At 60.1% G+C, this 26,072-nt stretch overlaps 1 protein-coding gene and 1 long non-coding RNA gene across 9 annotated transcripts in view; one reads left to right on the forward strand and one right to left on the reverse strand.

Annotated features, from left to right (window-relative positions):
- BAIAP2 (BAR/IMD domain containing adaptor protein 2) overlaps positions 1-21,832 on the reverse strand; it is a 75,370-nt gene extending 53,538 nt beyond the window's left edge. For all 8 annotated transcript variants that reach the window (XM_017524925.2, XM_037737201.1, XM_017524930.2 and 5 more), the window contains exons 1-3: positions 21,664-21,832; positions 5,541-5,616; positions 2,085-2,171 (exon numbers count right to left, since the gene is read on the reverse strand). In XM_017524925.2, coding sequence (XP_017380414.1) covers positions 2,085-2,171; positions 5,541-5,616; positions 21,664-21,717 — 217 coding nt within the window. In that variant the 5' untranslated portion in view covers positions 21,718-21,832. The remainder of the gene's footprint in view (positions 1-2,084; positions 2,172-5,540; positions 5,617-21,663) is intronic.
- Positions 21,833-22,257: 425 nt separating this feature from the next.
- Positions 22,258-25,607, forward strand: LOC119470585. Its single transcript, XR_005199503.1, has 2 exons — positions 22,258-22,372; positions 23,457-25,607. It is a non-coding gene; the product is annotated as an uncharacterized LOC119470585 (long non-coding RNA).
- Positions 25,608-26,072: the final 465 nt, after the last annotated feature.

Raw genomic sequence — 26,072 nt, forward strand, 5'->3', positions numbered from 1 at the left:
AAGGCTGGCATCTGGCTGGCCCTCTGCAGATGCACACGGGGGGCTCCAAGCTCCAGGAGGGGCCCTGGGAGAGACTCCAGAAGCCCACGGGTAGACGGACACTCCCTCCTCCCTCTCTCTCCTGGTGCTTCCCCTGCTCCTCCTCCCTGTGCCCACGGGAGGCTCAGCGGCTTCTTGCAATCAACCACCAAGGACTCTGCCAACAGGAAGTTCTGGAATCCCACCAGTTTCAGACACAGCCACCCCTCACTGTGGGCCATGCAGAGCCCGGAGTTCGCCACGGGCAGACCCTCATGCGAAGACAGGGAAAGCACAAGGTCCTCCAGCACATCTCCCAGCACGCGATTAATTACATGAGACAATGCCTCCTTCAGCCGGGAGCAGTGGCTCACGCCTATAATCCCAGCACTCTAGGAGGCTAAGATGGGAGGGTGACTTGAGCCCAGGAGCTCAAGACCAGCCCGGGCAATGCAGTGAGATGCTGTCTATACAAAATATTAAAATAAAAAAGTAGCTGGGTGTGGTGGTACATGCCTGTGGTCCCAGCTACTCAGGAGGCTGAGGCAGGAAGATCGCTTGAATCCAGGTTGGAGGCCACAGTGAGCCATGATCATGCTACTGCATTCCAGCCTAGACAAGAGAGCAAGACCCCGTCTCTAAAGAAAGAAAATGCCCCTTCCACAGACACCCTCTGCTTCTGCCCTTCTCCAAACCCTGCAGACGGGGGCCACACCCTAGGAGCTCCAGGGGAGTCCCCAGAAGCCACAATAGAGTCTTGGCCTCCACGGCCCAAGGTGGTGCACCTCACACCCCACCCTCCAGGCTGAGTCTCTGGAGGCCTGGCAACCCCGCCCACCGCACCTCCTCCCCTCCTCCCCAGCCTGTCAACACAGCAGGGCTGAAGAAACAAGCTGCCCAGGAATCGCCAGATCTACAGCAAACACCCCAGCAGGTCTGCCCCATGGAATGGCATCTGGGGGGGCCTCCATGAGGGGCCGCAGTCCCAGCGCAGGATGTCGTGAGCAAGCTGGAGAGAGCAGAGCCCAGGCAGGCAAAGCTGGGCTCCCAGGGTCCCAGCCCCAGAGCCTCAGCATCAGGGAGATGGAGCCTCTTCTGGGAGCTGGAATTGGCACAGAGCAACCCAGGGCCCCCCCACCCCACTGCCTGCTGACACAGCCAGGGCTTCTGTCAGTCAAGAAGGCCATCAGGCCAAGGATAAAAGTAAAAAGGAGAAAGGGCCAGGGCCAGTCATGCCTATGCTTCCCATCCGAGGGTCTCCAGACCCGCAGACCACCTCCCAGATCAGCAGCCACTGGGAGGCGGCCAAGGGCGAGCACGGCCTGTCCTCTGTTACCAGAAAGGAGTCCACGTGGTTTCTCCAGCAACTCAGGTTTCCGGAGTGTCGAGGGCCACTCTGCTGGCCACAGCCTGCTCTGGAAGCAGTGACTGAGCACAGGCCCAGCCGGTCCGGGGTCTCCAGGGCGGGCAGAGGAAACCTCGGCACCACCTTGCTAGATGAGGGGACTGTGGAGGCATGCACTCCGCCTGAGCCACACCTGTGGACCACCACACAGGCCCTGACTTTGCAGGTTTCACAATGGATCCCTTCACACCGACGTCACATGAGACATCACAGAAAATTTGCAGAACGTAGACAAAGCGTCAACAGCCTAACCTGGCGCATATGTTACACCAGGAAATCCACCTGCCCACGCCGCTGGGTGTCTTCCTCAGGGCCGCACCGCATGAGGGCTTGCCTTTCTCACTCTTTAATACCGGAACGAATCCCCACACCATCTAATCCCATCAGCCGAGCCCACAGACCCCGTGTCAGCTGTTCCAGTTTGCCGGGAATGCCTTTGAACATGGGTTTGCCTGCTCGTCCTCACCCCAAGCTGCAAGGCCTTGGGGGACAGGCACCCTCCACCCACTTCCAGCAGGGTGTGCGCCCCTCGTGGGAGCTCCAAGGGTGACTGTCATTAAAATATTTTCCTATTTGACAGGCAAAACCTGATCCCAAATCAAAAAGGGAGTGGACACAGGACAGGGCCCCAGCTGTCTGAAGACACCAGGCGGGGTCTCACCGAGTTCTTTGGACCCCTGGCTCTCGCTGGCCAGCTCCCCCATCTTCACCAAGGCGTCAAAGTAGCCTTTGGCTGCATACGTTACACCTGGAAGAGAAGAGAAGGGAGCGGTTATTTCCCCTGTGGGGGACAGATGACAAGACCCCTAGCAAAAACATGGCAGTCACGGCACACACAGGCCAACCCCATCTCCTGCCCAGACAAGCCTGGAGAACACCCAACTTGCTGTGATTTCTGGGTTGGACAGAACCCATCTCTTGTTGATATACTTGTTTCACCCCAATCATGAGGGCTCCCTTGACTCTAAGAACACAGTTACTGATTCAGGTCCTGAGCTATTCAAGTCAAACTGCTGAGTGCTGATCCCTGTCACATGCTACCAGGCAGGGTCGGGGAGGGAGTGTCTGGCCAAGTTATTTCATGAGACAAAGAACCAACCCTAGGCAAGGAAGCCGCTTCCCCACAGACCCCCAGGCTGAGGCTGCAATGGGGGCACTATTTCACACTGCTTCATGGTGTCAAACCAGGACTCTCGCTTGGGAGCAGGTCACACTGTTCAAAGGAGAGCAAACGCATCTTGTCTTGTCGCTGCCAGAGGGGCCTCCCCTCATCTCAGAGGCAGAGTCTGATCTAATCAGAAGTGGGTGTGAAGGGCTCCAGCAGCTGAACTCCTCCCCAGCCACAGGGCGGGGGCAGGCTCCAGGAGAGCCTGGGTCTCCTCCTCAGGATCCGGGGAGCGCCTGGCAAACCCCTCCACCTGACAAGGGGCCCCATCCGACCTCCAGGCTGCAGACAGGGTAAAGCAAGGCCCTGGAGAGCAGCGTAATTACAATTTCTAATCCGTTTTCTGCAGAACCCACTTGGGGCTTATCACTGGGCACTTTTATCAAATTTCATTTATATACTTTTCAATTAAGAGCGCACATGTGCTCTGTGGCAGAAGACCGTGTCCCCAGGGGAATAGAGGGCTGCTGTGGCCTGGGAGGGGTGGCTTCCGAAGAGGAAAGGAAAGCAAAGCGGCACAAGTGTGACTGAGCAGCTGGCTGTGGCTACAGTGCTGGTGCTGCCGGGACAGCCGCGCTCATTCGTTCGAGGCCATCGAGAAACAAAGGAGGAGGAAGGAAAGCTCCGAGTCTCTGTACTCAGCCCGCCGCCCTCATGAGGGGCGAAACGGGCAGAAAGGCCCGGAAGGAACCCGCGTCTCGGCAGCATCAAAGGGCTGACTGAAGTGGAAGGGCCTGCTCCGCCGGAGGAGGCAGGCGCAGGCACAGGCCCCAGCCCCGCCACAACCCACTCAAAGTGGCTTCCACACCACTTCCCTGCATGGGCGGCCAGGAACAAACCCTGACTCGGCCGCGTGAGGGCTACCACAGACTCGCCGTAGACCAGGCCGCCAAGTGTCCTGCAGATGAGTGGCTCAGGAAAAGGAAGCCAGTCTATAATGAGCAAGAGCAACCCCATCTCCAGGGGTGGGACCTTCGGGACTCCGGATTCCCATCCATGATGCCCACGATTCAGGCCCGGCTGGGAAGAGATGGACAACTGGCCACATTCACCAGGATGGAAACGAGCTGGGCTCGGAGAATCTGCACACCGCCGGCTGTGGCCAGAGACCACCGGATCACCACGGTTGCAAGCCCCATGCACCCACCTCGAGCCGGGCCTCAGCCTTCCTGCTCTGATTCAGGAGCCTCTTCCCAGAATCAACATCTCATACCAGAGGCAAAGGCAGCTCTCCCTGGGACCCCCAGGAAGTTACCCAGCAAGTGGGGAGCACCGTAGGGAGCAAACCAGGTGCAACTGCCACCAGGAGGCCACGCCAGCTCTCGGAGCAGCCACAGGCTCTGCTGCCGACTTCCACTACCTTGACCAAGAGGCTCCTGGCTAGGGCCAGGGATCAGCGCCATAGCCAGGATCTACACTGTCATTCAGACCCTGCAGGCCGGGCACGGTGGCTCACGCCTGTAATCCCAGCACTTTGGGAGGCCGAGGCGGGCGGATCACGAGGTCAGTAGATCGAGACCATCCTGGACAACACAGTGAATGAAACCGTCTCTACTAAAATGCAAAAAATTAGCCAGGCACCGTGGCGCGTGCCTGTAATCCCAGCTACTTGGAAGGCTGAGGCAGGGGAATCGCTTGAACCCAGGAGGTGCAGGTTGCAGTGAGCTGAGGTCGCGCCACTGCACTCTAGCCTGGCAAGAGAGTGAGGCTCCATCTCAAAAAAAAAGAGACAAAAAGACCCTGCAGACTTCTGCAGGAGAAAGGACAGCTCCTTAAGACAATTTTGATGACCAGGCCCCTGTAGAGGAGGGGCAGGGTGGAGAGAAACAAGGCTGTTCCTGGGGCAGCCACAGGGGGGCCCCTGGAGGGTGGGGCCCAAGGGAGCTCCGTGTTCCCTTCATGCCCACAAGGAAACATGAAGCCCACCTCCGCTAGACATGGCAGGTAGGCACAACTGGCCCACCTGGAGAGCTGAGGAGGAGGGCAGTGCCAAGGACAGGCCTTCCGCTGTGTGCTCGGGTGGGGTGCTTTGTCCCCAGGTGACAAGGAAGTAAAGGTGGTAGAAAAAGAATGAGGACTGACCAACTCTGGACCCCTCCTTGCTACCTCTAACCTGGCACCAAAACTGGACAACCAACTCCACCCACCCTGTGGGTGCCGCCGAGACACCAGGAAGCTGCGGAGGAGCCGCAGACACGGGGCACGTCTTGGGAAACACATCATCTCCTCCCTGCTAGCGGTGTGGATTCTGCTTATGAAGACACTGCAGTTGGAAGGACAAACACGGTTGAGGATACAGGGAGCCCGGGGTCACTGCCCAAGAACCACAAGTCCCCAACCGTGGCAGGACTCAGCCATGAGCACCTGCGGGCCCAACGGGGCAGGCCCGGAGGGCTTCTGGGGACAAGGAAGAAACTGCCCACTGGGACGGGAAGACCCAGGTGCACCCAAGGCCCCGCAGTTGAGTGCCTGGGTGGGGTGGGGACAGTGGGAAGTGTCTCAAGGAGACAGTAGGAAGAAAGGAACAGCCCTGGAGCCCCCAGCCCCCCACGCCCTCCGTCCTGGCTCTCCGTGGGCAGGAGCCACAGGGTGTTCACTCATCAGAGAGGTGATGCAGGTCCCAAAGCCAAAGCCGCTGCAGCTACCAAGTGCTTCATCCCAGCCCCAATCCCACAGTTTCCACACGATTCTGAGGGCCTGACATCTGCACCACTCCTGCCTCCAGACGCCACAGGACCAGAGCAGCCTGCACAGCCAGGGGCGTGCCACCACAGTGACAGCAGACAGTCCAGAGCGCAGGGCTACACCTTTGCTCAGAGAGCCTCTTTCAGGCCATGTTTCTGGAACCAAAGACCTCCTTTCGCTCCTGACCAGGCGCCACAGGCTGTGCCCAAGTCCATTTGCCAACCCAGGAAGCAGCTCCCACCCCACGGGGCCAGGAAGCAGTTCTACCTGCCAGAGCCTTCTCATAGTTCTTCCCCATGGCGATGAAGTTCCGGAGGCTGGGGTTGAACTGCTCCATGATGGTCTGGAAGAAAGCAGAGAAGAGAAGAAACGGCATTACTGGCAAAGGTCACCCTAGTGACTCTGAAGGGTCCAAACACAGAGGAGAAAACCCAGAGCAGGCATTGCCTGCTGCGGGTCGAGACCACAGACGCTCAAGCTGGGCTTCCCAAGTTCAAGTCCCAGCCGTGCCCCTGACCAACCTGAGCCTCGGTCTTCACATCTCTACAACGGGGATAGGACGAGACCCTGCCGCAGAGGTGTTGGGACTGAAGGAGCGCCTCTGCACGGTGCAGCAGGCGGTACGCAACTGGCGCTCCAAAGCGCCACTGCCGAGGTGCTACTCCGCTGGCGCAGCTGAGTCAGCCCAGAAGGGCCCCCCACCAGCCACACACAATCGCTCAGCTACGCCGGCGCCCTCTCCCACTAAAATCCTACTCAACACATCAATTACCAGACACCAGCTCTGATTAGTACCATCACAGCCTGATCTGCAAATGCCACGCTATGAATAATCCAGCGGCTCTGGGTCTGTTTGCCCGACGGACGGGCATCTTGGTGCCAAGATCAGCAGTTCTTAGACTCAAGAAATTAGATTTTCACTGCGAAGGCCAAATAAATGTTTTAATTACATGGCATAAAAACAGGCGCACACAAATAACCGCCAAATGAGAATTCTACCAGCACAACACGCACTGACTGTCAATGGCCAACCCCCGCCAGCAAGGGCCGGGGAGCAGCTCCAACAAAAGCCCCGGCTCAGCCACCTCCTGTGTCTTCCGGTCGTTTGTTATGATGTGATCCTGATCTTTCCTGAGGATCACAGGAAGGGAAACCGCCCAGCCCGCTCACACACAAGCAGGAGGCTGTGGGGTCCCCACCTAGCCCAACCTGTGGGCGAGGGGGTGGGGAGGGAAGGGCAACTCCATCCTCCACCCCCTCCCAGCACCTGATCTCAGCCTCTGGAGCCACTAGGGCGGATAAAAAGGGCATTTAGGGACAAGAAAGCCACTCCCCACCATCGGATCTGGCTCCAGAAAACCCGCTATTTGATGTGTGCTCCAACCCCTGCCCTGAGAGATGGCCAGGGTGTGTGCTCCTGGGGAATGAGGCCCTGAGTCCTACGTTACCACTAGGGCTCGAGCAGGCGGGTGCACCTCAGTTCTGCGTCTGCTGGAACCTCAGGTGGTCATGTCACCCAGCCAGGTCCCAGGGCAGGTGTCCCTTCCTTCCTGGATGCAACAAAGGTGAGGGCACCTCTGCGTGCTGGATCAGAGCCCATGTGCACCAGGGTAGGGGATGCAGCAGTCATCCAGCCACACCAAGTTCTATTCTCACAGAGCCAGTATCTTGCAGAGAGGGCAGGACAAGGGGGCCAGGGCTTCCGCAGAAGTGAGACGAGCATGCTCAGCGAGACGTGGAGAGCAGGCAGGGAAGCACTTCACATGCCAGAGAGCAGCAGGCAGACCGAGGCAGGCCCACAAGTTCCTGGGAAAGCAGGACCTGGCACGGGGGTGGAAGGGGCCCAGGGGAGGCAGGAAGAGGAAGAGGAGAATGGGACAGCCCGAGGCCAGGCTGCATGAAGCTACGGAGGAGAGCGACGGGCCAGCTACATTTAGAGATTCCTGGGTGGGTACAGTGGCTCACACCTATAATCCCAGCAATTTGGGAGTCAGAGGTGGGAAAATCACTTAAGCCCAGGCATTCAAGACCAGCCCGGGCAACATGGCGAGACCCCATCTCTACGAACAATTTAAAAATTAGCTGGGTGTGGCGGTGCATGCCTGTAGTCCCAGCTATCCAAAAGGCTGAGGTGGGAGGATTGCTTGAGCCTGGAAGGTCAAGTCCGCAGTGAACTGTGATTGTGCCACTGCACTCCAGCCTGGGTGGACAGAGCCCAACGCCGTGTCTACAAAAGACAGAACAAAAGAGATCCCTCTGGCTGCTCAGGGAAGACCAGATTTTATCCAAGGTCTCTGGTGTATGCTGGGAGACCCATCAGAGGCTCTGCAATTCTCAGAGGACAGGCAGGTGCCACGCAGGCCTCTGTTCTAGGGACGGGGATGCTAGCAGAGCAGGCTTAGCACTGAGCTAAGAAAGCCCTTAGCACTGAACCAGGAGCCTGGGCGCTTTCATTCCCAGGAGTGCCTCGGAGCGAGGGCAGGGAGACCACACAGGGAATGGGGTAAGACGGGTCCAGCGCCCAGGAGAACGTGAGCCACAGACGACACCCGAGTTACCAGCAGAGAGGTGAGCGCTGGGACCTGGAGCACTCTTGGCAGCCTGGTTCAAACTGACCGCGCAGACCAGGATGGTGGCGAAGGCGGTCAGGGAATGCTGTCGGACGTGCGTTTACTGTAATGAAATCCAGCAGAAGTGGGACATCAGCCAAGTGAGGTGGGTGCGGCTGGGTCTGGTGCTCTGGTGAGTGTGCACTCTGTGTGCACAGACACAGGCACGTGTGCATGTTTGCGTGTGCGTGCATTCACGTGTGTTCCTGTGTGCACGTACCTGTTTGTGTGGCGCTGCTGAGCTGCAGTATCAAACATGTTTCTCACCCTATGTGACAAAGGTGTGAAAATGCTACCACAGAGGGTGGGCATGCCAGAGCAGACCCCTCGCTCACAAGAGCCCCACGTGCGTGGCTCCAGGACTGTGACCCCCCCACAGGCTCCAGGACCCTGGGCGGAAGAGGAGGCTCAACCTGAGCCCTGTGAGCTCCACTAACACCCTGAGCGGCAGGAGAAACAGGCCAGGAGCCACCCAGTGCCAGCCAAGGCAGGTCAGCATGGCAGCCATGCCGACCACGTAACGCATGGGGCAGCCTCGAGGTTTCACTTCCTTAGTGCAGCAGCTGAGCTCACTTGGAAGGAATGAGGGAGGGAGCGGGCAGCGGACAGCCGCCAGGCCACCTGGGCATGGCCATGCCTCTGAATGCAAGAGAAGGGCGGCGCCCAAAGGCAATGGCAGTGGCACGGATTCCACTGAGCTGACATTCTAAGTGGGGACTCCCCTTCCAGGGCAGAAGGGCCACTTCCTCCTTCTACATCTGCATACAGCGCCCAGCCCCTGGGCCAAAAGAGAGGCCTTCTGTGGAGCCCTGCCTCAGGCAGGTGTCACCCACCCTCCTCCAGGCTCCTCCCTGTCCCGGGAAACACAGGAGAAGCCCAATGGCCCATGAAGAGCCCAGCGCCTCTGGTCAGGCGTCTCTGAGCCCTGACCAAGTCCATTCCGTCATCCTAGAGCTATGCCAACCCTGCGGGCCCTTGTGGAGGCCCCAGCACGAGGAGAGCCCGCTGTGGGGCACACACTGCAATCCAGCCTCCACCTCCACCTCTGGCGCCGGCTCCCCTAACCAGGTCAAGGTCCTGGTCCGGGGGTCTGCAGCCAATGGGCTTTGCAGTGCTCAGGGGGTCCCCAGGTCGGGGCAGGGGAGCCAATGACGGGAAGCTCCAACTCCTCTGGAACGAATACCCACAGCAGCAGCAGCACCGGTGGAGAACTCTGTTTTCCGTCACACCAACATGACTTTTCAAGTCACTGAACAAGTGTCTCTTTTCGCAGGATGCCACCAGGGAGGACCTGAGCTCAGATGCTCAGACACCCAGATGCCCTGACAGTGCTGGGGGGCGGGGAGGTCTGCGGGCTTTAAAGGGGCTAGTATCAACACCAAAGGGCGGCAAACAGAAAAGCCCAGGCCAGGAAGGAGAAACTGCACAAGAAAATGACTTCCGGCCCTCAGAAGGGCCACCCTGCGCAGCGGGTCTGAAGTGAGTTTAAAGCCCAGCTGTCCAGACGGAGGGCGTCCAGGGCCGCACTGTGCCGTCCTCACGACCACAATAAAACTCAAGGGCTCCTGGGTGGCCACAGGCACAGAAAGAGCTCCCGGGGGCCCATGCTGCGACCCCATCCCCACTGCCGAGACACAAATCCTACACCATGAGCAGCCACCACACTGCCCTCAAACTTTAGCACCTGTACGGCGTGCATGGAGCTCTGCTGTGACCCAGTGACCATGCACTGGCTCCCTGGGCAGTGCACCTGGGCTGGCGCAGACTTCCACTGACTCATGTGTTCATTGACTATTCACAGGGAACACTTTTCGCACCCCAGGTGGGGTCCTGGGGTGCCTGCCCACAAGGGGCTCCCAGACATGCTGTGGAAGGCTTCCCTCCTAGAACAGAGGCCACAAAGGGCCAGGTGAGGAGAAGCCCCTGCCCAGGGATGCTGGCAGGCTTGGCTGCCCTCCTGCTGGGATGCACAGAGAAGGATGTCTCACAGGCCCTGGATGGCATGGACCCCAGCTGTCCCTACTGCAGCCCCCAGGGACCCCAGCTATGCATTTCTGCAGGTACGAATGGGAGGGCCATGTCCCCCAGCTGTAGAGGTGGCCGTCAGAGAACGTCGATGAGCCCAGGGAGCCTTCTGGCTGGCGAGCTGCTGGACACTGCTGGCCAGCCCGGAGACTGCTGGCCAGCATGATTTGGTGCCACGGGCCGGCCTGGCCAGTGCGGGCACAAGGCCACAGAACCGACGTAGTCACCACCTCCTCCCAACTTGGGGAACACAGGGAGGGTGGCCAACACATTTAGAGAAAAGAGCTTTGCCAAAGGACTTTGCTCTCCCACCCACTCTGGGCTGTGCTGGGGTCCACCTTCCACCCGACCGCTCAGGAATTCTGTTTACCCTCCGGCTCTCCCCACTGTGACGCCGCCTCTCCAGCACTTTCCTGGCAGGGTGGCCACAAACAAAAGCAGTTCCTCTGCTGACAGAAAGAGTGACCTCCCCCTTCCCTCCAGCCCCTCCAGGCAGATGCCAGGGTGGGCATGTCCGGCCAGACCCTGGGCCTGCGTGCGTCTGTACCCATGCACGCACATACAGCCGCATGTGCATGCGTGTTTACCTGTGTAAGTACACTCACACATGTGCTGGACACATGTGCCTGTGTGTGGTCAGGCTGAGCCATGTTTCCTATCCACTCAGAAGAACGAACTTAAAAGGTTGATGCTGGGACCCTCCTGGTTGCCTCATCACCTAATCCTTACCCGGCCCTGCCATGAGAGTCCCCGTCCCATCTTACACACGGACAAGGTGAAAGCGAGGCTCAGGAAGGCAGGGGCCTGTCCACTAGCTCCTGATGGAGCCCAGAGTCCTGGCTCCAACCCTGTTGCACACACAGCCAGACTCGGCCCTCTGTCCCCTTCGGTCCTCGTGCTGCACCGGACAGGCTCCCTGAGGCCACATTCCAGCAGTATCAGGAAACGGGTGACTCAATCCACCTGGCCTCTCCCAGGACAGCCAATGCCCAGGGCAACTGACTGTTGCGGGGAGGGGCCCTGTCCACCCACTCCCTCGCTCCTGAGGGTCCAGGCTGCTGTTACCCACTGGACCACCGCCCTCACTTCCACCTCTGTCCCAACAGGCAGAACCAGGTGCCAGTTGCGGGGCCAGCAGCACCACAGAGGACTCCCCCAGCCCACTGTGCCACCACGGCCACGGCATGAGGGCCCCACACACAGACACGGACCCCACAGCACCCACGGCTCCAGTCCACGTAGACCTAGTGGGCCCCTGCCTAGGACACCAGGCTCCAGGGAAGGGCACACAGGACAAAGCTGAGCCTGGAAGCCCCAGGCCACATATCCAGCACGAAGTGGGGGGGGGGGGGTAGGAGGGGCCGGGCAGCACGTGGACAGTGTCCCACTGGAAGGACTTCAGGGTTGCTGTCCAGGGGCCACAGGCTCAGTTCCCTTGGCTGCCAGAGGGGTTTGGGGGCTCCTGCAGGCAGAGAGCATCGGGAAGGTGGCAGAATCCTCCAGGGCTACTGCTGACCCCACACACAGGAGCACTGATGAGCTCTAGACCCTGGGAGCTGGCTCACGGGGCAAGAGGAGTGGGGCTGTGGGGTGTGAAGGAGCCTGGCTGGAGTGGTGTAGAAGGTCCTATCCCCCTCTAAAAACTTGGACACCTGTCCTGGAGGATCTTTCCTTTAGGAATAAAACCAACTCCAGGAGCCCAGCTGGGAAGGCTGCCTGGAGGAGGCAGATCTTGAACTGCATCAGAGAAAAACTACAAATGCATATGCATGGATTTAGAACCAGATGCATGGAAGCTTCTGGAAGGAATTGGCCCACAGGGTGAGGATGGGGGCATGAAGGTGGGCTGGAGCCTGCAGAACGGGATCCCAAGGGGAATGGTGACAAACCAGACAACGACAGCACCCTCCTGCTCACCCTCCGCAGCCAGGGTTGTGGCAGCTCTGCCTCCCTGTGGGTAATAATGGGGACCCCAGTGCAGGGCAGGAGGAAACTGTATGGCCAAACCCCTCTGCCAAGCCAGGGGCCCCCACCCAAGCCCCCCCAGACCATGAGACCCCAAGGAACTCGGGCTTCAGCCGGGCAGCCAGAGCACACTAAAGGCCAGGCCAGCCAGGACGGAGGAGACACGAGGAAACGCGCTGCAGAGGACTCTAGGTGTCGAAAAGGAGATGCCTCCCTCTCTGGAGGCAGGAGAGGAGCCAGCCTGTTCAGAACAGAGGGAGCTGGTCCCCCGCCCTGCCCCAGGGGGTCAGGAGGGGCCACTAGATTCTCCAAGGGTAGCTTCAGCATGGCCTAGCTGACCCAGACTCCCCCAAAGCCACACAGGACAGACAGATGGAAGGGATAACCCAGCCCCTCCTGGAAGCCTGAAGGGAGACCCTGAGGGCAGGTCCCACCCATACCAGGGACTCCTGCAGGGCTCAGGGCAGCCTGGCCACAGATCACAGGGGTTGGGGCTCAGTGTGAGGGGCTGGGATGTCCCCAGTTCTCAGCCTCCAGGACCACCCTGAGAAAAGCCATTAACATCATAATAAAGGGACTCCTCATGTCTTTGGCATGGTGCCCAGATATGACCAGAGGCGCAGGTGGCCTCCCGCCAGGAGGGGCCAGAGGTCCAGGGACTCCTTCCCTCACGCTGCCTGTCCTACCCATCAGAAGCCTGGGATTCCCCAGGACAGGGGCCATGGATGCTGCGGCTAAAAACAACACGGACAAATGCCAACCCTCAGGCCAGCTCCTGAGCCAGGCGCTTCTGCCCTCCGCCTATGAGAAGGGCCACATGGCCACTGTCCTGGGGCCCCGCTTCCCTTTCAGGGTTGTGGCAGCATCGCCCTCCTGTGGGCCTTGGACACTCACGCGCCCTCTGCAAATGTTCTCCAGGGATCTGCCACTCTCAGGTGCCCCAGGTCTGAGCCCTCCTAAACAAGGTCCACAGGAGCAGAGGTCCACGAGGGCAAAAGTCGGATGCCCTGACCCGGCCTGCATAAAAGGAGCCGTGGCCCAGCAAGGTCCAAACACAGCACCAAGCAGCCTGGCCACTTCCTTCCTGTCCCAGAGGCACATCCTGCCTGCCCAGCCTCCTAGCTTCAACAGGGACACAGCGCCTGACAGACACCTTCCAACGTCCGGCCACCCGGGCCTGGGTCACAGAACTTATTGGCAACTGCTCAGCCTCACAGGGTATCCGGCCCACCCAGAACGATGCATTCCAGCTGCCTTTTGCCTGTGGCCGGCACTGAGCTGGCGCCTCCCCAGCCAACTGCTCATCCAGTGGAATCAGCTGCCACTATGGAAATCTCCCCATTGTCATAAACTGCGGGCTGCTATCTGACTAAGGTCGGAGGGAAAACCATCATGGGCGCCCAGTACAATCAGCCTGCAGACAGACAGGTGGCCGCCTCTAGACAGCATGGAGGACTCAGCCTCTCCAGCAGGTGCTGCACCTGCGTTGCGGGGTGGGGCCTACTGGGCGTCATGCTGAACTGTGTCCCCTCTCCAAATGTACACGCTGAAGTCCTAACCCTGACATCACAGAGTGCGACTGTGTTTGGAAACTAAGTCTTTACGGAAGTGATTAAAGTAACTGGGGTCACAGGGTGGGCCCCCACATACAGCCCCCATACGACTAGTGCCTTATAAAAGGGGAGAAGAGGCCACAGCCACCACAGGGATGCCTGGGCGTGCGGCCATCCTGTCTGTGCACCAGTCTGTGGCACCGCGTCAGTCTCCTCCAACGTGGAGAGGCCCGGTCACTAGGTCACTCATTACCACCAATCACAGAACCCAGTCTGGTCAACGCCTGGCCTGCGTTCATTCCCCAGGCCACGGCCCCATCCTCCCCTGTGAAGGCACTGGCCGGGTCTTTAGGGCTGGGCTCATTGCTGAGGGGCAACTGTGGCCAGGCAGGGAGGCAGGCTTGGAATACCTCCGCCAGCCAACCTCAGACAGCAGCACAGGCACCCAGGAATGCAGAGAGCAGCAAGAGCCTCGGGGCAGGGTCTCCCTGCTCTCCACCATTGACCTCTGAAGAACTTACAGTTCTACAAGCTAGCGATCATGGCCACCACTTACCCTGAACTCTCTGCCAGGAAAGACGCTATCGTCTCACTGAATTAATGGAAAAATGGGTCCAGCAGCGAGACGCCTGCCTGAACTCCTCGAACTCCTGGACGGAAGGACAGATGCACCACGCACTGCTGGAGAGCCAGAGGGCCCGGGATTTGGCCAGCCAGTTTCAACGGGCTCAGACACTCCAGCTGACGGGGGAGGACACACTTCCCCCCACCGACTGAGGATCCCATCAGGCGGGGACACCCAGGACCTACACAGGAAGCAACAGCAACAAGGCTGCCCACAAGAACGCCCAGGGCAGTGTCCACTGTGAGCAGTGGCAAGGCCTCCCAGGTGTCAGGACGCTGCAGGGCCTGGCCGTTCCCAGAGCCAGGGCGTGAGACACAGTGACACCGCCCAGGCCCCTAGCATCCCAGCTTCACAGCCACGTTACCAGATGGGACTCCTGCCGTAGCCCAGGGCTCTACTCCATGGCCTGGGGCCGCCAAGGCCCTGGAGTCTCAGCCCAGGGGCAGGACAGGTGGAGGCTTATGCTCTATCCACGCCTAGACTGCGTGAGGATGGGCCTTCCGTGGTGGCAGGGAGCCAGCGGAGGTGGACACAGGCTTCTTCTGCAGAGAGAGTCGCCCAGGGAAGAGGGCTGGCTGGACAGGCCCCACGACAGGCCCAGAGGAAAAAGGGGTATGGAGGGACCCAAGTCCACTTCAGGTGGTGGCATCTTGGCCTCCACCACACCCACTGGTTTAAAAGCCCCACCTAGACCGCACACGGTGGCTCACACCTGTGATCCCAGCTTCTTGGAAGGCTGAGGCATGAGAACTGCTTGAACCCAAGAGGCAGGGGCTGCAATAAACCAAGGTCACGCCACTGTACTCCAGCCTGGGTGACAGAACAAGATTCTGTCTCAGATGAATTAATTAATTAAATTAAAGCCCCGTCTGGAAGCGGCAGGGCCACTCTCCTGCCACTAGCAGCACCCACCCAGACCATGCTTGGCTCTGGGTAAGACAAACCCTCTGCTGGACAGATTCCAGCTCCTGTGGCCATGGGCACCCTCCCCCCACCATCCCCATCCCATCCTAATGTCAAGATGCAGCTCGTTCCTGGCACGGGCACCTGTGCCATCCCTGTGCAACTCCCAATGGGGCAGCCATGATGTGCAGGTGGTCACCTCGCATGGCCCACCTGCTGACTGTCCCCTGCTACAACCAAGCAGAAAGCCTGGTGGTTGTCTGAAAACCTGTTGATCAAGAGAGCACCAGGGTTCAGTGGCTCATACCTGTCATCCCAGCACTTTGGGAGGTTAAGGTGGGAGAACTGCTTGAGCCTAGGAATTCAAGACCAGCCCGGGCAACAGAGCCAGACCCCAACTCTACCAAAAATTAAAATTAAAAAACAATTAGCCGGCTGCACAGGTGAGGCAGGCCTATGGTCCTAGCTATTCAGGAGGCTGAGGTAGGAGGACTGTGTGAGCCCAGGAGGTTTAGGCTGCAGCTGAGGTGTGATCACACCGCTGCACTCCATCCTAGAAAACAAAGTGAGACCCTGTCTCCAAAAAAAAAAAAAAGAGAGAAAAGAAAGCACCAGTAACAAAAATGGCAGAACAGGGGCTTAGATAACCGAGACACACTCAGGAGGCGTTCCAGCATGAGCAGTCCTGGCAGTTCAGGGGCAGGTGCCCAGCAGACAGCCACAACCACCGCCAAAGCTGAACTGTGGCTCAGAAACCAGACTCTCCATGCAAAGTAAACTTTAGGAATGCCCCACCAATTTATTTCACATGATTAAATATCAGACTATTTAATAATCTACCCCAACAATCCTAAGACAACTGTTCCAGAACGTGTAAAATAAAAACTCTAAGTAAGAGAAAAGCACTCTATTTAACTGACAGTCTTTTCCCCTCCAAGGGGGTCCCCAGCACCTCACAGCCCAAAACATCAGATCTGACGGTGCCGTGCACACCCCACACCCACTCATCAGCGTGTAGACTGCCAAGGCTGGTACCACCTGACCCAGGTCAGGCCCCGGAGCCTTCAGGGACCCTGGGAGCATGCTGCCCAGGGAGCAAGATTTGGCCAAGGTCACATGGCCAGGGGACAGATCAGGCAAAGCTTCTCCCGGCACTCCTGACAGGAAGCCCAAGGACCAGGCAGGATTTTCCAAGGCTCAGGGATGACCAAACCAAGAGCCAGCAGACAAGGTTCTGTAGCACGAGTCGGAAGGACCAGAGGCGGCTGGGGGATAACCTGTGGGAACTGCTGGGGCATCACTGTGTCTGCAGGCAGAAAGGGCCCCTCCCCAGGAGCAGATCCCCAGCCTGCCCCCGAGAGGGCTCCTTAGCACAGGATGGGCTCAGGCCCTGCCTCCCGCCATGTCCGCAGCCTCCTCCTCCCTTGTCCCCTGGGCTTCCTGGTCCCTTGGGTGCAGGACCAACACCAAGTTCCCCCAGACACAGCACGAGAAAGCCTTTAGCCTGCCTAGGCCAGCCCCAGGCCAGAGCCACCTCCTCAGCCTCCACGGTCCACAGCCCTGAGAAACAGGGATTTCAACCACATGAGGTGTAAGCTGCCACCACCTCTAGGGAGCCCTCAGAGGTCCGAGGCCACTGCTCAAGGAACAGACAGCTGGAGCGAGCAGACCCTCAGCAAAGGCGGAACAGCGATTCAAGCATGAACGCTCCAGAATCCAGAAACAAGATGTGTTCATTCCCAAATACCAATGGATCCTCTCACAGGCGGACCGCCATTCCCAGCCCAATAGAGGCGTCTGGGGCAGGGCAGATGGAGTCCCTGCAGTCACAAAACCAAACGGGTCCCTTCTCCGCCTCCCCTTCTGCCTCTGTTGAGGCCCCTGGAGTCATGATGCAGCTGTACGGGCACAAGCAGGGGCCGGGAATGAATCAGCGCTCGGGGGAGGTGGGAGTGTGTTGGAGGTGGGTGCCAGCTCCATCCCTGCCTGTCTGCAATTACTAGGCAGTTTAGCGCAGTCTGTGGGGGGGCGGCTGACGGCACCGGCCACCCAAGTGCAGAGCTTCCAGGGACCATGGGCTCTGTGCAGCCACAAGGATGCTTCCCTATCCTGGGGCCTCAAGAAAAGTCACCCAGACGAGGTGGCCGGCAAGGCAACATAGGGCAGACCCTGCATAGGGCTGAGCCAGCCTCAGCCAGCAGTCAGTGGCTCTCCACCCCCCTGAGGGGGTGGGTGACCACACCCATGGTGGTAGCCACAAGCAATGCCAGCCCAGGGCAGCTAGCAGAGAGGACCATGTAAGGCTGGGTGGGGACAAGTGGTGATGTCTGGCTCTGCTCGCCACCTCCCACTCCTGCAGTGACCCTGGGATTGCTCCCCCAACCAGAGCCCAGACCCGTGAACTGGAGAGAAGGGTGGGCCGGGCCTCAGCCTCCCGGCCAGCCTGCCTCCTGGAGCTGGGAAGAGGATGAGCCCCTCCCAGTCAGTGGCCAGGTCACACACTACCCCTCCCCTGCAAGACCACCTATCCTGGACAGCTCAGCTCATGGTGCCTGTGGCCAGGAGACAGGGCCTGGCCCGGAGGCCTTGACCTTTGGAAGCCTCAGTCCAGAACAAGGCATCAGCAGAACACAGCTCCTAGCAGCCCCACCCACTGCCCTCCCCTCTAACGGTGGCCCCTGATAGCCCAGATCAGCACCAGCCTTCATTCTAGCTCTGAGCCTCAAGTCCACTCTGTCAGTCCCATGAGCCAACTGACCTGCCCAACAAAGAACACCTGCTCGAGGCGGGGACAGCAGGCACAGCAAGACACTCGCACCACCCAGTCAGGAGGACATCAGCACCGCTCCTGGGAGATGCGCCCCTGCTAACGGCTGGCGGTGGCGAGGGCGGGTGACACGGACCATGACACGCACATGGGGAGGAAGCACAGACCGGGTCCAATCAGTGACAGCAGGCCCAGTCACCCTGTGGGAAGATGGTGCCCACGGGGGCCTCCTGGGAAGTGATCTCTAAAAGCACCGCATGCACGTGTGCATGCACACGCACATGTACACACATGGACATGCAAATATACACACACGGGCATGCACACCCAGCTGAGCTCAGCACCGTGAATTCTCTCCTCCTCGGGTGCCATGTTTGCTGCTCCCCAGGTAGGAGGCTCCAATGCCAGGAGGTACCTGTCAGAGACTTCCCCCCCATATCCAAATGGAGGGGTGGTGAACTCCACACACCCTGGGAAGAAGCTGGATGTGGCAGAGAGGAGCAGCCAGGCCTGGGCAGCCAGGCCCTGAGCAGAAAAGCAGAAAAGCCAGCACCAGACTCCCTGCCACCTAGTACACGACGCCCACCACCTGGCACCAACCCTTACCAATCACACCAGAGGCGGCAAACCCAACTGGCTCCCAGCTCCAGGAACCCTGTGTCACTCGCCTCCTGGAAGCATGGCTGCGGCCTAGCCAGGCTGGCTTCCCCACCAGCTGCCAGAGTGGCCAGCCAGGGCCAGGAGCCTCGGCACCAGGAAGGCCATGGCCACAGCTGTCCGGTAGCAGGGACTCACACCTCCCCAAATGCTCTCCCACCTCACATGTTCTAAGACAGGCTGTGGGCCAATGGCGCTATTCCCAGAAAAGGTGCTGGAGCCACCACACTCCAGGTCATGTGTCACCTGGGCGCCAGGGCTTCTCTGAGAACACAGGACTGTGAGGAAAACACCCCCCTGACAGTTACCTAGTGCCCCAGGAGCCATAGGCAGCAAGGGAGGCAGCTTCTCAGCACACAGGGATGCTTAGTGCTCCCCTAGCAGAGCTGCAGTTTCAGCAGCCTTAATTCCAAAGGCCACTCAGCCATCTGGGGAAGCAGATTCCAACATTCCGTCCCTTGATCTGGACCATCACCAGGGCTACCTGAGTGCGCGCAGGGATAGGGCTCCCGTGAAGGAAGAGGTCTTCCTCGACTTGCCCTCCCAACCCATGCAAGGCCCAGCCCATGCTCTGCCCCTAGAAGGTTCTCGGCAGACACCGGAAAGCCTTTCTACTCCCTTTCCCTTCACCTTCCATGAAATTCCCCGAGGACACAGCTCCCAAGGGAACGGAGCCACCAGGAAAGAGGTCAAAGTCTGCGTTACAGATTCTTACAGGAGAGAAAATCAAACTGCACATTTCATTCTCGCATTTTTAATCAGCAAGGCCAAGGACAGGCATCCTCCTTTGCCAAGGCAAACACCACTCAGAACCGCAGTTGAGGCCAGGCAAGGGCCAAACCAAACAGCGGAGCCGCATCGCGGGTGACACACTGAGCAGGCCACAGTCCGGCCATTCCAAGAGGCACTACCAGGCTCTGCAAGCGCCAACGCGGGCACAGGTGTGGCAGCCCCTGGAAGGGATGCCAGAGGCAGCACCGTCCCAGCAGAGGACGGACCTTGGCGCTGCCTGGACCGGCTTGACCGGCCAGGTGTGCACACGGGTAGCTTTGTCGGTCTCCTGACTGTGTCTCCATGTGGGCCAGGTTTCTGCCTGGCTGACATGCCAAAGCTGCCCAACCAGTACTGGCACTACCACAGCACCATGAGCTCCCCAGTGACAAAGCACAAAAACGAAACAGCACCAGGACCCAAAGACTCAACAGTCAGGCCCCGGGAGCCGCAGCAGGAGCCACCTACCTACGGAGCCAACCCCGCCTGCCTGCAGCAGCAGCGCCAGCCTCTCTCCAGGGCAGTGTTTCCAGAACGGATCAGCCCTTCAGACACCTACGACTGACTGCTAAATCAAATCACATCTTCACCCGCGGAAATCACCAATCAACCCACCTGGCGAGTACAAAGCGCAGAGCCTGTGTGTTTCACATGCTCCAGACCTGCTCCTCGAATCCACAGGGGCTCAGAGTCCCCATGAGCTCAGTCCTGAGTTTTCAGGATTTCACTCAGACCTACAGACAAATTACAGCTCCATCTTGGTGATGGCCGACTGCCGGGCCAGGAGTTTCATTAAGGGTGAACACGGAGTAAGTCTCCCAGAGCAAAACGGCTCCATGCACCCCCCCCCCACAACTTTCACCACGAAAGTTCCTGCTTTCTGGTTTCAGCCCAGAAGCAGAGAAAATAGGGAAAAGGTGCCACCAGTACTTTTCTGCCACCCTCTGTAATCACGAACAAGTCGTAACGGAACTAATGACTAATAATGTAATAAACCTGCCTCCCTTAAAAACACGTGCTTCCACAGAGAAACAAGGCCAGAACCGTAGGCCACGGACTCTGTGAAATCAAACAGAAAACCCCAGGGGCTGCTCCTTTCCCGTGCGACTCCTGAGGTCACTGTGAATCCTGTTTACCGGTGGTTCTGACAATGGCTTTAGGGCTGATCTAGTAGACCACACCTGACTTACAGACCGACGTGGCCCCAACTTCACAAGCTTTATTGAAAGCTGTATTCAGGCGCAATCTGCGCCTCTCGCTTCCCCCCACCCCACTCCAGCTGGAACCAGAGGGGCGGCCCCAGAAGCCTCCATCTGGCTCTCCGAAGCCTGAGTGCTACGAGGGCCTCGCAGGCCCCTGGCCACGAACACCTTGGCCTCCTAACACAATTAAAAACTGTCACTCTGCCAGGCAGGGCGCAATCCGGTGAGGCATGAACCAGCAACTGCCGGGTAAATGCCCACTCCACTGGTCACCCAGCCTGTCACTGAACCTTCAGACAGTTTTGAAACAAAACACATCTTTGCTGTAACAGATCGCCCAGGACCCAGGGCCACCCAGGGCCAGGGTTTCTTCTGAGAAAATGCCCCCCAGGAGCTGCTGCGCTCAGGGGTGGGGGTCTGGACCGAGAATGGATGCTGAAGAAAGGGAAAACCAAGGGCCTGTGGGTCGGTATCCCAGCGACAAAAACCACGGGGGGGGGGGGGGCGGCAGGGGAGATTTCCAGAGGGGCTCTGCGGCCCTCGGATGTGAACCTGTCATTTCACAGACGAGAACGTGGATGCCACTCTCAACACATCTAAAGCGAAGGCAGGCACGTCAGCCTCCTACACAATTAGTCTTCTCCCTCCGCGGTTACATAAGATGATGGATTATCCGTCCACACATCCAACCTGCCCCCTGCCCGCGCTCCGACCTCCCACCTTAGGCCCTGGCAGCGGCGCCCGGCAGGAGTTGTGGAAAGGGAAAGCCTGTTGAGAAGGAAGTGCCCGAGGTTCGCGCAACCGCGCCTGGAAGAGCCCCACGGTGCCGCCGCGCCGGCCGCGGCCTGCAGGCAGCCCCCATGCCGCCCTGGCCACCGCAGCCCCTGGGCCCGCCGCCCCCGCCCCGCCCGGGTCTGCGACAGCCCAGACAAGTCCGAGGGCTCCGGGGGCCCCGCGCGCGGCTCCGTTCCCGCGGACGCCAGAGTGGGCGCGCGGAGGGGCGCGCGGGGGCCGCGCAGGGCCGTCGGGGCTGGGAGCGTCCCCCGGGCCTGGGGCCGAGGCCGGCCGGGCCGCCAGGGCGTCGGATGGGGGGCAGGCGGGGAGGCCACCTGTGAGCGGCCGGCGCCGGACTCGCCACCCCCGCAGCCCAGGGCCCCGGAGGCCACGCCGGGAAGACCCCCGAAGTCCCGGCCTCCTGGCCCCGCGCGCGGCCCCGGGGCCGCCCTGGTCGGACTCGGGAAAGCCAGCGGCGCGGAACTCGGGCGCACCCGGAGCGGGCTCAGTTTGGCTCCGGGGTAGCGAGGGGAACTCACCTTGTAGACATTTTCCGTGAGCCGGTGCATCTCCTCAGAGCGAGACAGCGACATGGTCGTGGGTCCCGGCTGCACCACAGACCGGAGCGGGGGCGGAAACGGCAGCGGCAGCGGCGGACCGGAGACAAACGCGGACCCGAACCACAGAGCTCGGCGTTCGGCGGCAGCCGCTTTAGTAGCCGTCTCAGGTCCCGCCCCGATACAGGCCCCGCCCCTGCGTCCCGCCCCCGTCGCGCCCGCATCGCCGCCCCCGGTTCCCCGCCCCCGCCCAGCGCTGCCGCTGCTAGGCAACCTCCAGGCCCCGCCCCCGCACCGCCCTTTCTATTGGTGGGTTCCGGAGACGGGGGAGGGGGGCGGGATCAGAGGCGGGGCCCGGTGGCTGGCTCCAGGCAGCGATTGGTCGGCGGCTGCGTCGCTCCTGGGGGAGGAGGGGGAGGCGCGGCGCGGGCTGGGGCCCTGGGAACAGCCTGAGGGGGGCCCGGCAACAGCCGGGCTGGGGGCGGGGAGGCGCGGGCGGGGTGGCGCAGGAAGAAGGAGCAGAAGGTGGGGGGAGGAGAGCGGAGCGGGGGGCGCCGGCGGCGAGCGCGCGTGGAGGCGGCACTTCGCGAAGTGGCACTTCGGGGCTGCCGGCCCGCCGGGTCGCGGCCTGGCGCTGCGGGGAGGGGACCGGAGCGGCTTGGACGCCGGACGCCGCGGGCGGGGCTTACAGGTGAGAGAAGTCCCCACCGCGCCGCTGGGCGGGCGGCGACCCCCCGGCCGGCCCCTCAGGGCAGAGAGGAGAACCCTGGGGGCGGCGGTGCTGCAGGAGGACCCTGGAGAGAGCTGGGCCCTGGAGCGGGGCACCACTTGGAGAAATTGCATTTCGGGGGAGCACCGTGAGGAGAGGACTTGGAGGGAGGACCCTGGAGAAGGTGAACTCTGGGGAGGCCCCTAGACAGGCAGACGGCGCGTGGGGCTTGGGGCTGGGATTCTGGAGAGGGGAGGACCCTGGGGAGGAGGATCTTGGGGGAGGGCACTGGGAAGGGGGATTTGGAGAGGGGACAGGGGAGCTTCCTGCTGGAAGGCCTGGGGGCAGGGCGACCCTCAGGGAGGGGGAGGACCCTCTGCGGGCTGGAGACTCTCTTTGGAGACAGTTTACTTGGGGAGAGAGGTCTCCGGCGAAGGCAGGGTCGAGGGTGGCAGGAGACGAGTGGCCCCGAGGACTCTCATGCGGTGGAAAACCCTGGGGGCTGGGGAACCTTGTAGAAAGGATGGAGGAGTCAGAGCTGCCTCCACTTTTTAGAAAGGGTCTTGCTTAAGGGTCCTCCCAAGGGGATTCTGCCCGGGAAGGTGGCCGAGTTGGCACACAGGACTCCCAGTACAATTCCCTTGGAGAAATATTTACATAAATTAGACTAACATAGAGGAATTATTTGCTTTACTTTGTAAAACACCAGATTTGAGCGTTTCCCTTTAATTAAACGTCACACTCTCCCTGCCTCCCATCCCTGCAGTATCAGTCATTCACTCATTCATTCATTCATTCATTCAACAAGTCAGGACCCTGCACACAGCTGTGCAGGCTGGCCGCAAACCCCCAGACACTGGCAGGGGCTGGATAAGCCAGTGCAGGCACTCATGCGGATGGGAAGAACCGGGAAGTGAGATTCAGGAAGCCTCGCCTCCCCTCCCACCACAGCCGCGTGCCTCCTCTGCTCGGGCTGAATTTCCTTCCAGCTACTGGCCCTGGCTTCTTCCTTTTCCTGTATTGCCTCCAGTGTTTGAGGGTAGATCCCTGTGTATTTATTTTCTAGGATTCTTTTGGTTGCACATGACAGAAAGCCAACTCAAACTGGCCCTGACAAATGAGGACATTTACCCGAAGGCAGGAACGTCTCCACTGACCCTGACCCCTTCCTCCGGGCCAGCTGGGTGCTGTGCACGCCACACCTGCGGACCTCACACTGGCCCTAGGACTGACATCCACTGGCCTGAACTGGGTCTGGGCCAGCAGGGAGCAGGTGGGGGCACAGCAGCCCTCTCGCCCAAAGGAAAGTTGAATGGCTGGAACGAAGATGACAGACGGAGGCCGGCAGGCAAACACGGGCGGTCTCCTCGCTCCAAGAGGGGAGTGAACCTGGGAACTTTTCTTCTCCAGGCCTCGCCGCTCCCACCAGCCGCAACGCAGGACAGGGAGGCCCCTCCAGAAAAGCTCCCATGGTCCTGGGTCCCACCCCACCTTCTAGAATCTCCAAAGGTTATTTCCTGACCCGCCTACATGTGATTGCACTTCTCCATCCAAGGGGACACTCACATTTGATGACCGACTCAGAGCCCAGGCTGCTTTCCAGGTGGCCAGTGGCTCAGCGGTCTCGGTGCCTGGGTCTGCTCCCTCCGCCTGGCGGCTGGGCAGGAGGCTGAATGGCAGGATGGAGGCCGTCCCTGAGAAGAGGGTTATCAGAACACCTGCCGCATATGGAGATGACCAGCTTGGCACCCGAGGAGACGCCCGTGGCTGACGGCAGGCACAGAGCTGGACGTGGGGAAGTCCTCGTACCTAGGAATGGAGAACAAGGCCAAGAAACTTGGCGCCCGCCTGGCATCTGCTCTGTACCACCAGCTTCCAGGAAGGTCTCTACCAAGGCTGTGCCCATGTACTCCGTGCTCGCCTTCACCAGCGTCCTGTGAGGCCTTTCTGACTGATGTGGAAGCCTTTCTAAAGGGCATAGGTGTCTGGGGTCTGGGGGGCTGAGTACCAAGGTTCCTGGGGATAGACAGGCCAGGTTTATGGGCTGGGCATCCGGAGATCGCCGTGATGCCAGCTCCAGGTGGAGCTAGGAGGCCACTCTTGTCCCGACGCATTTTATTTTGGAGACATTCACAGACCACCCCTTGCTCCTGCTTCCCTTGACTGTTGAGAGCGTGGTGGGGTACACACTGCACAACCCCACTGCTTGCCTGAAGGCTGAGCAGCGTGGCCAGAAATTGCAGCCCAGACCTGGGATCTCACCCACGCCTCTACAAAACGGCCCGAAGGAAACCAGTGTCTTGGCAGAGAGGCTTTGCCCTGCCGCCTCCTCCCAGGAAGAAAGAGCAGAAGAGGTGTCGCCAGCCACCGAGACAGCCAGCCACCACCTCCTCCCAGACCCTCCGTCCGCACCCCAGACCAGGGTCAGCTTCCTGCACTGGCGGTGGGGTGGGGTGGAGGTGGGAGCAGGCTTCTGTAATGAGCAGCTCATGGGGGTCACTGAGGAGGAGGCAGGCGGAGCCCGTACACTGCAGGCCTCCTCGTGAGCGTCAGCCCTTGTCTGGGCAGCCGGGGGATCTTTCGCACCCCAGCTCTGAGCCGGGGGTCTGCAGCCCGGGTGCCAGTGATGGGCCCTCATGCACACAGGGTGCTGAGCAGGGCCAGGGCAAGAGTGACTTCAGACAAGAACCCGACCCCACAGCTGGTGATGCCGACCGTGGTCAGCCGCACTGTGGGCCGCTGGGGAGCAGAGGGCTGGAGGCAGTGAGAGCGTGTAGCCTTCATCAGCTTATTTTTAGTCGCGTTATGTAAGTGGCTTCATCTCAACGTCACATGGGGGGGGTCTCAGATTTAATTACAGGATGACAGCCTTTGCTTTTCAAGCAAGCTGTTCTCCTGGCAAGGCAGGCGAAGGATTGGGGAGTTCTGCTCAACAGAAGGAGCCCTTTCCGAGGTGACCACCCAGCAAAACTTGAACCCGCTTTCACCTCCTTCTCCCTCTTCCTGACCAGCCTCAGCTGAGCGCAGCCTGAGAGTAGCCACCTGTCGGCAATCCTGGGGACATTTTATGCCTGTCAAGGGAGCCTCCCCTCTCCCCTTCCTCTCCCTTCCCACCCTCTGCCTGGCAGCTTTGCCTTCTCTCCAAGAGAAGGGTCCGCCCAATCAGAACTCCTCTTCCCTCTTTTCATTCCTGGATTAAAGCACTTGTAATCAGTAACCAGAAAGTTCCAGAGCAGGAGAGATCAGAGGGCACCCAAGTCCAGTCAGACGGGCATCTGGGGCAGAGCCAGGAGGGCTAGGCTTCTCCCCTGCCTACCCTTCTTCCACACTTCCCCCTGCATGCTGGGTGCCGTGGGAGAAGCTGTCCACATGAAGTCCAGAGCACCGTTTCTTTGCCTCCTGCATGGACTGGACAGGCCCCCTCGTTGTTCACCACCTGCAGCGTTACCAGCAGGAAGGCAAAGGCAGGAGCGCATTGAGGGTGGGAGCCAGGGCTTGGGGTCGGGGTGTCGCTCCCTGCGGCAGAAAGCCGGGCCCAACCACCTCCAGCCCACTTTGGCTTTGTCCAATGTAAAAGGCAGAGCCAGGTTTCCAGTGCAGGCCATTTCTCGCCAGGGCAAGAGGGACAGGGTGAGCACTGACGTGGCAGGCATGGTATGCACTTAGGGGGTGGGTGGCATCG

The sequence above is a fragment of the Cebus imitator genome, unplaced genomic scaffold (genome assembly GCF_001604975.1).
Source record: "Cebus imitator isolate Cc_AM_T3 unplaced genomic scaffold, Cebus_imitator-1.0 Scaffold36, whole genome shotgun sequence".
Classification (NCBI taxonomy): domain Eukaryota; kingdom Metazoa; phylum Chordata; class Mammalia; order Primates; family Cebidae; genus Cebus; species Cebus imitator.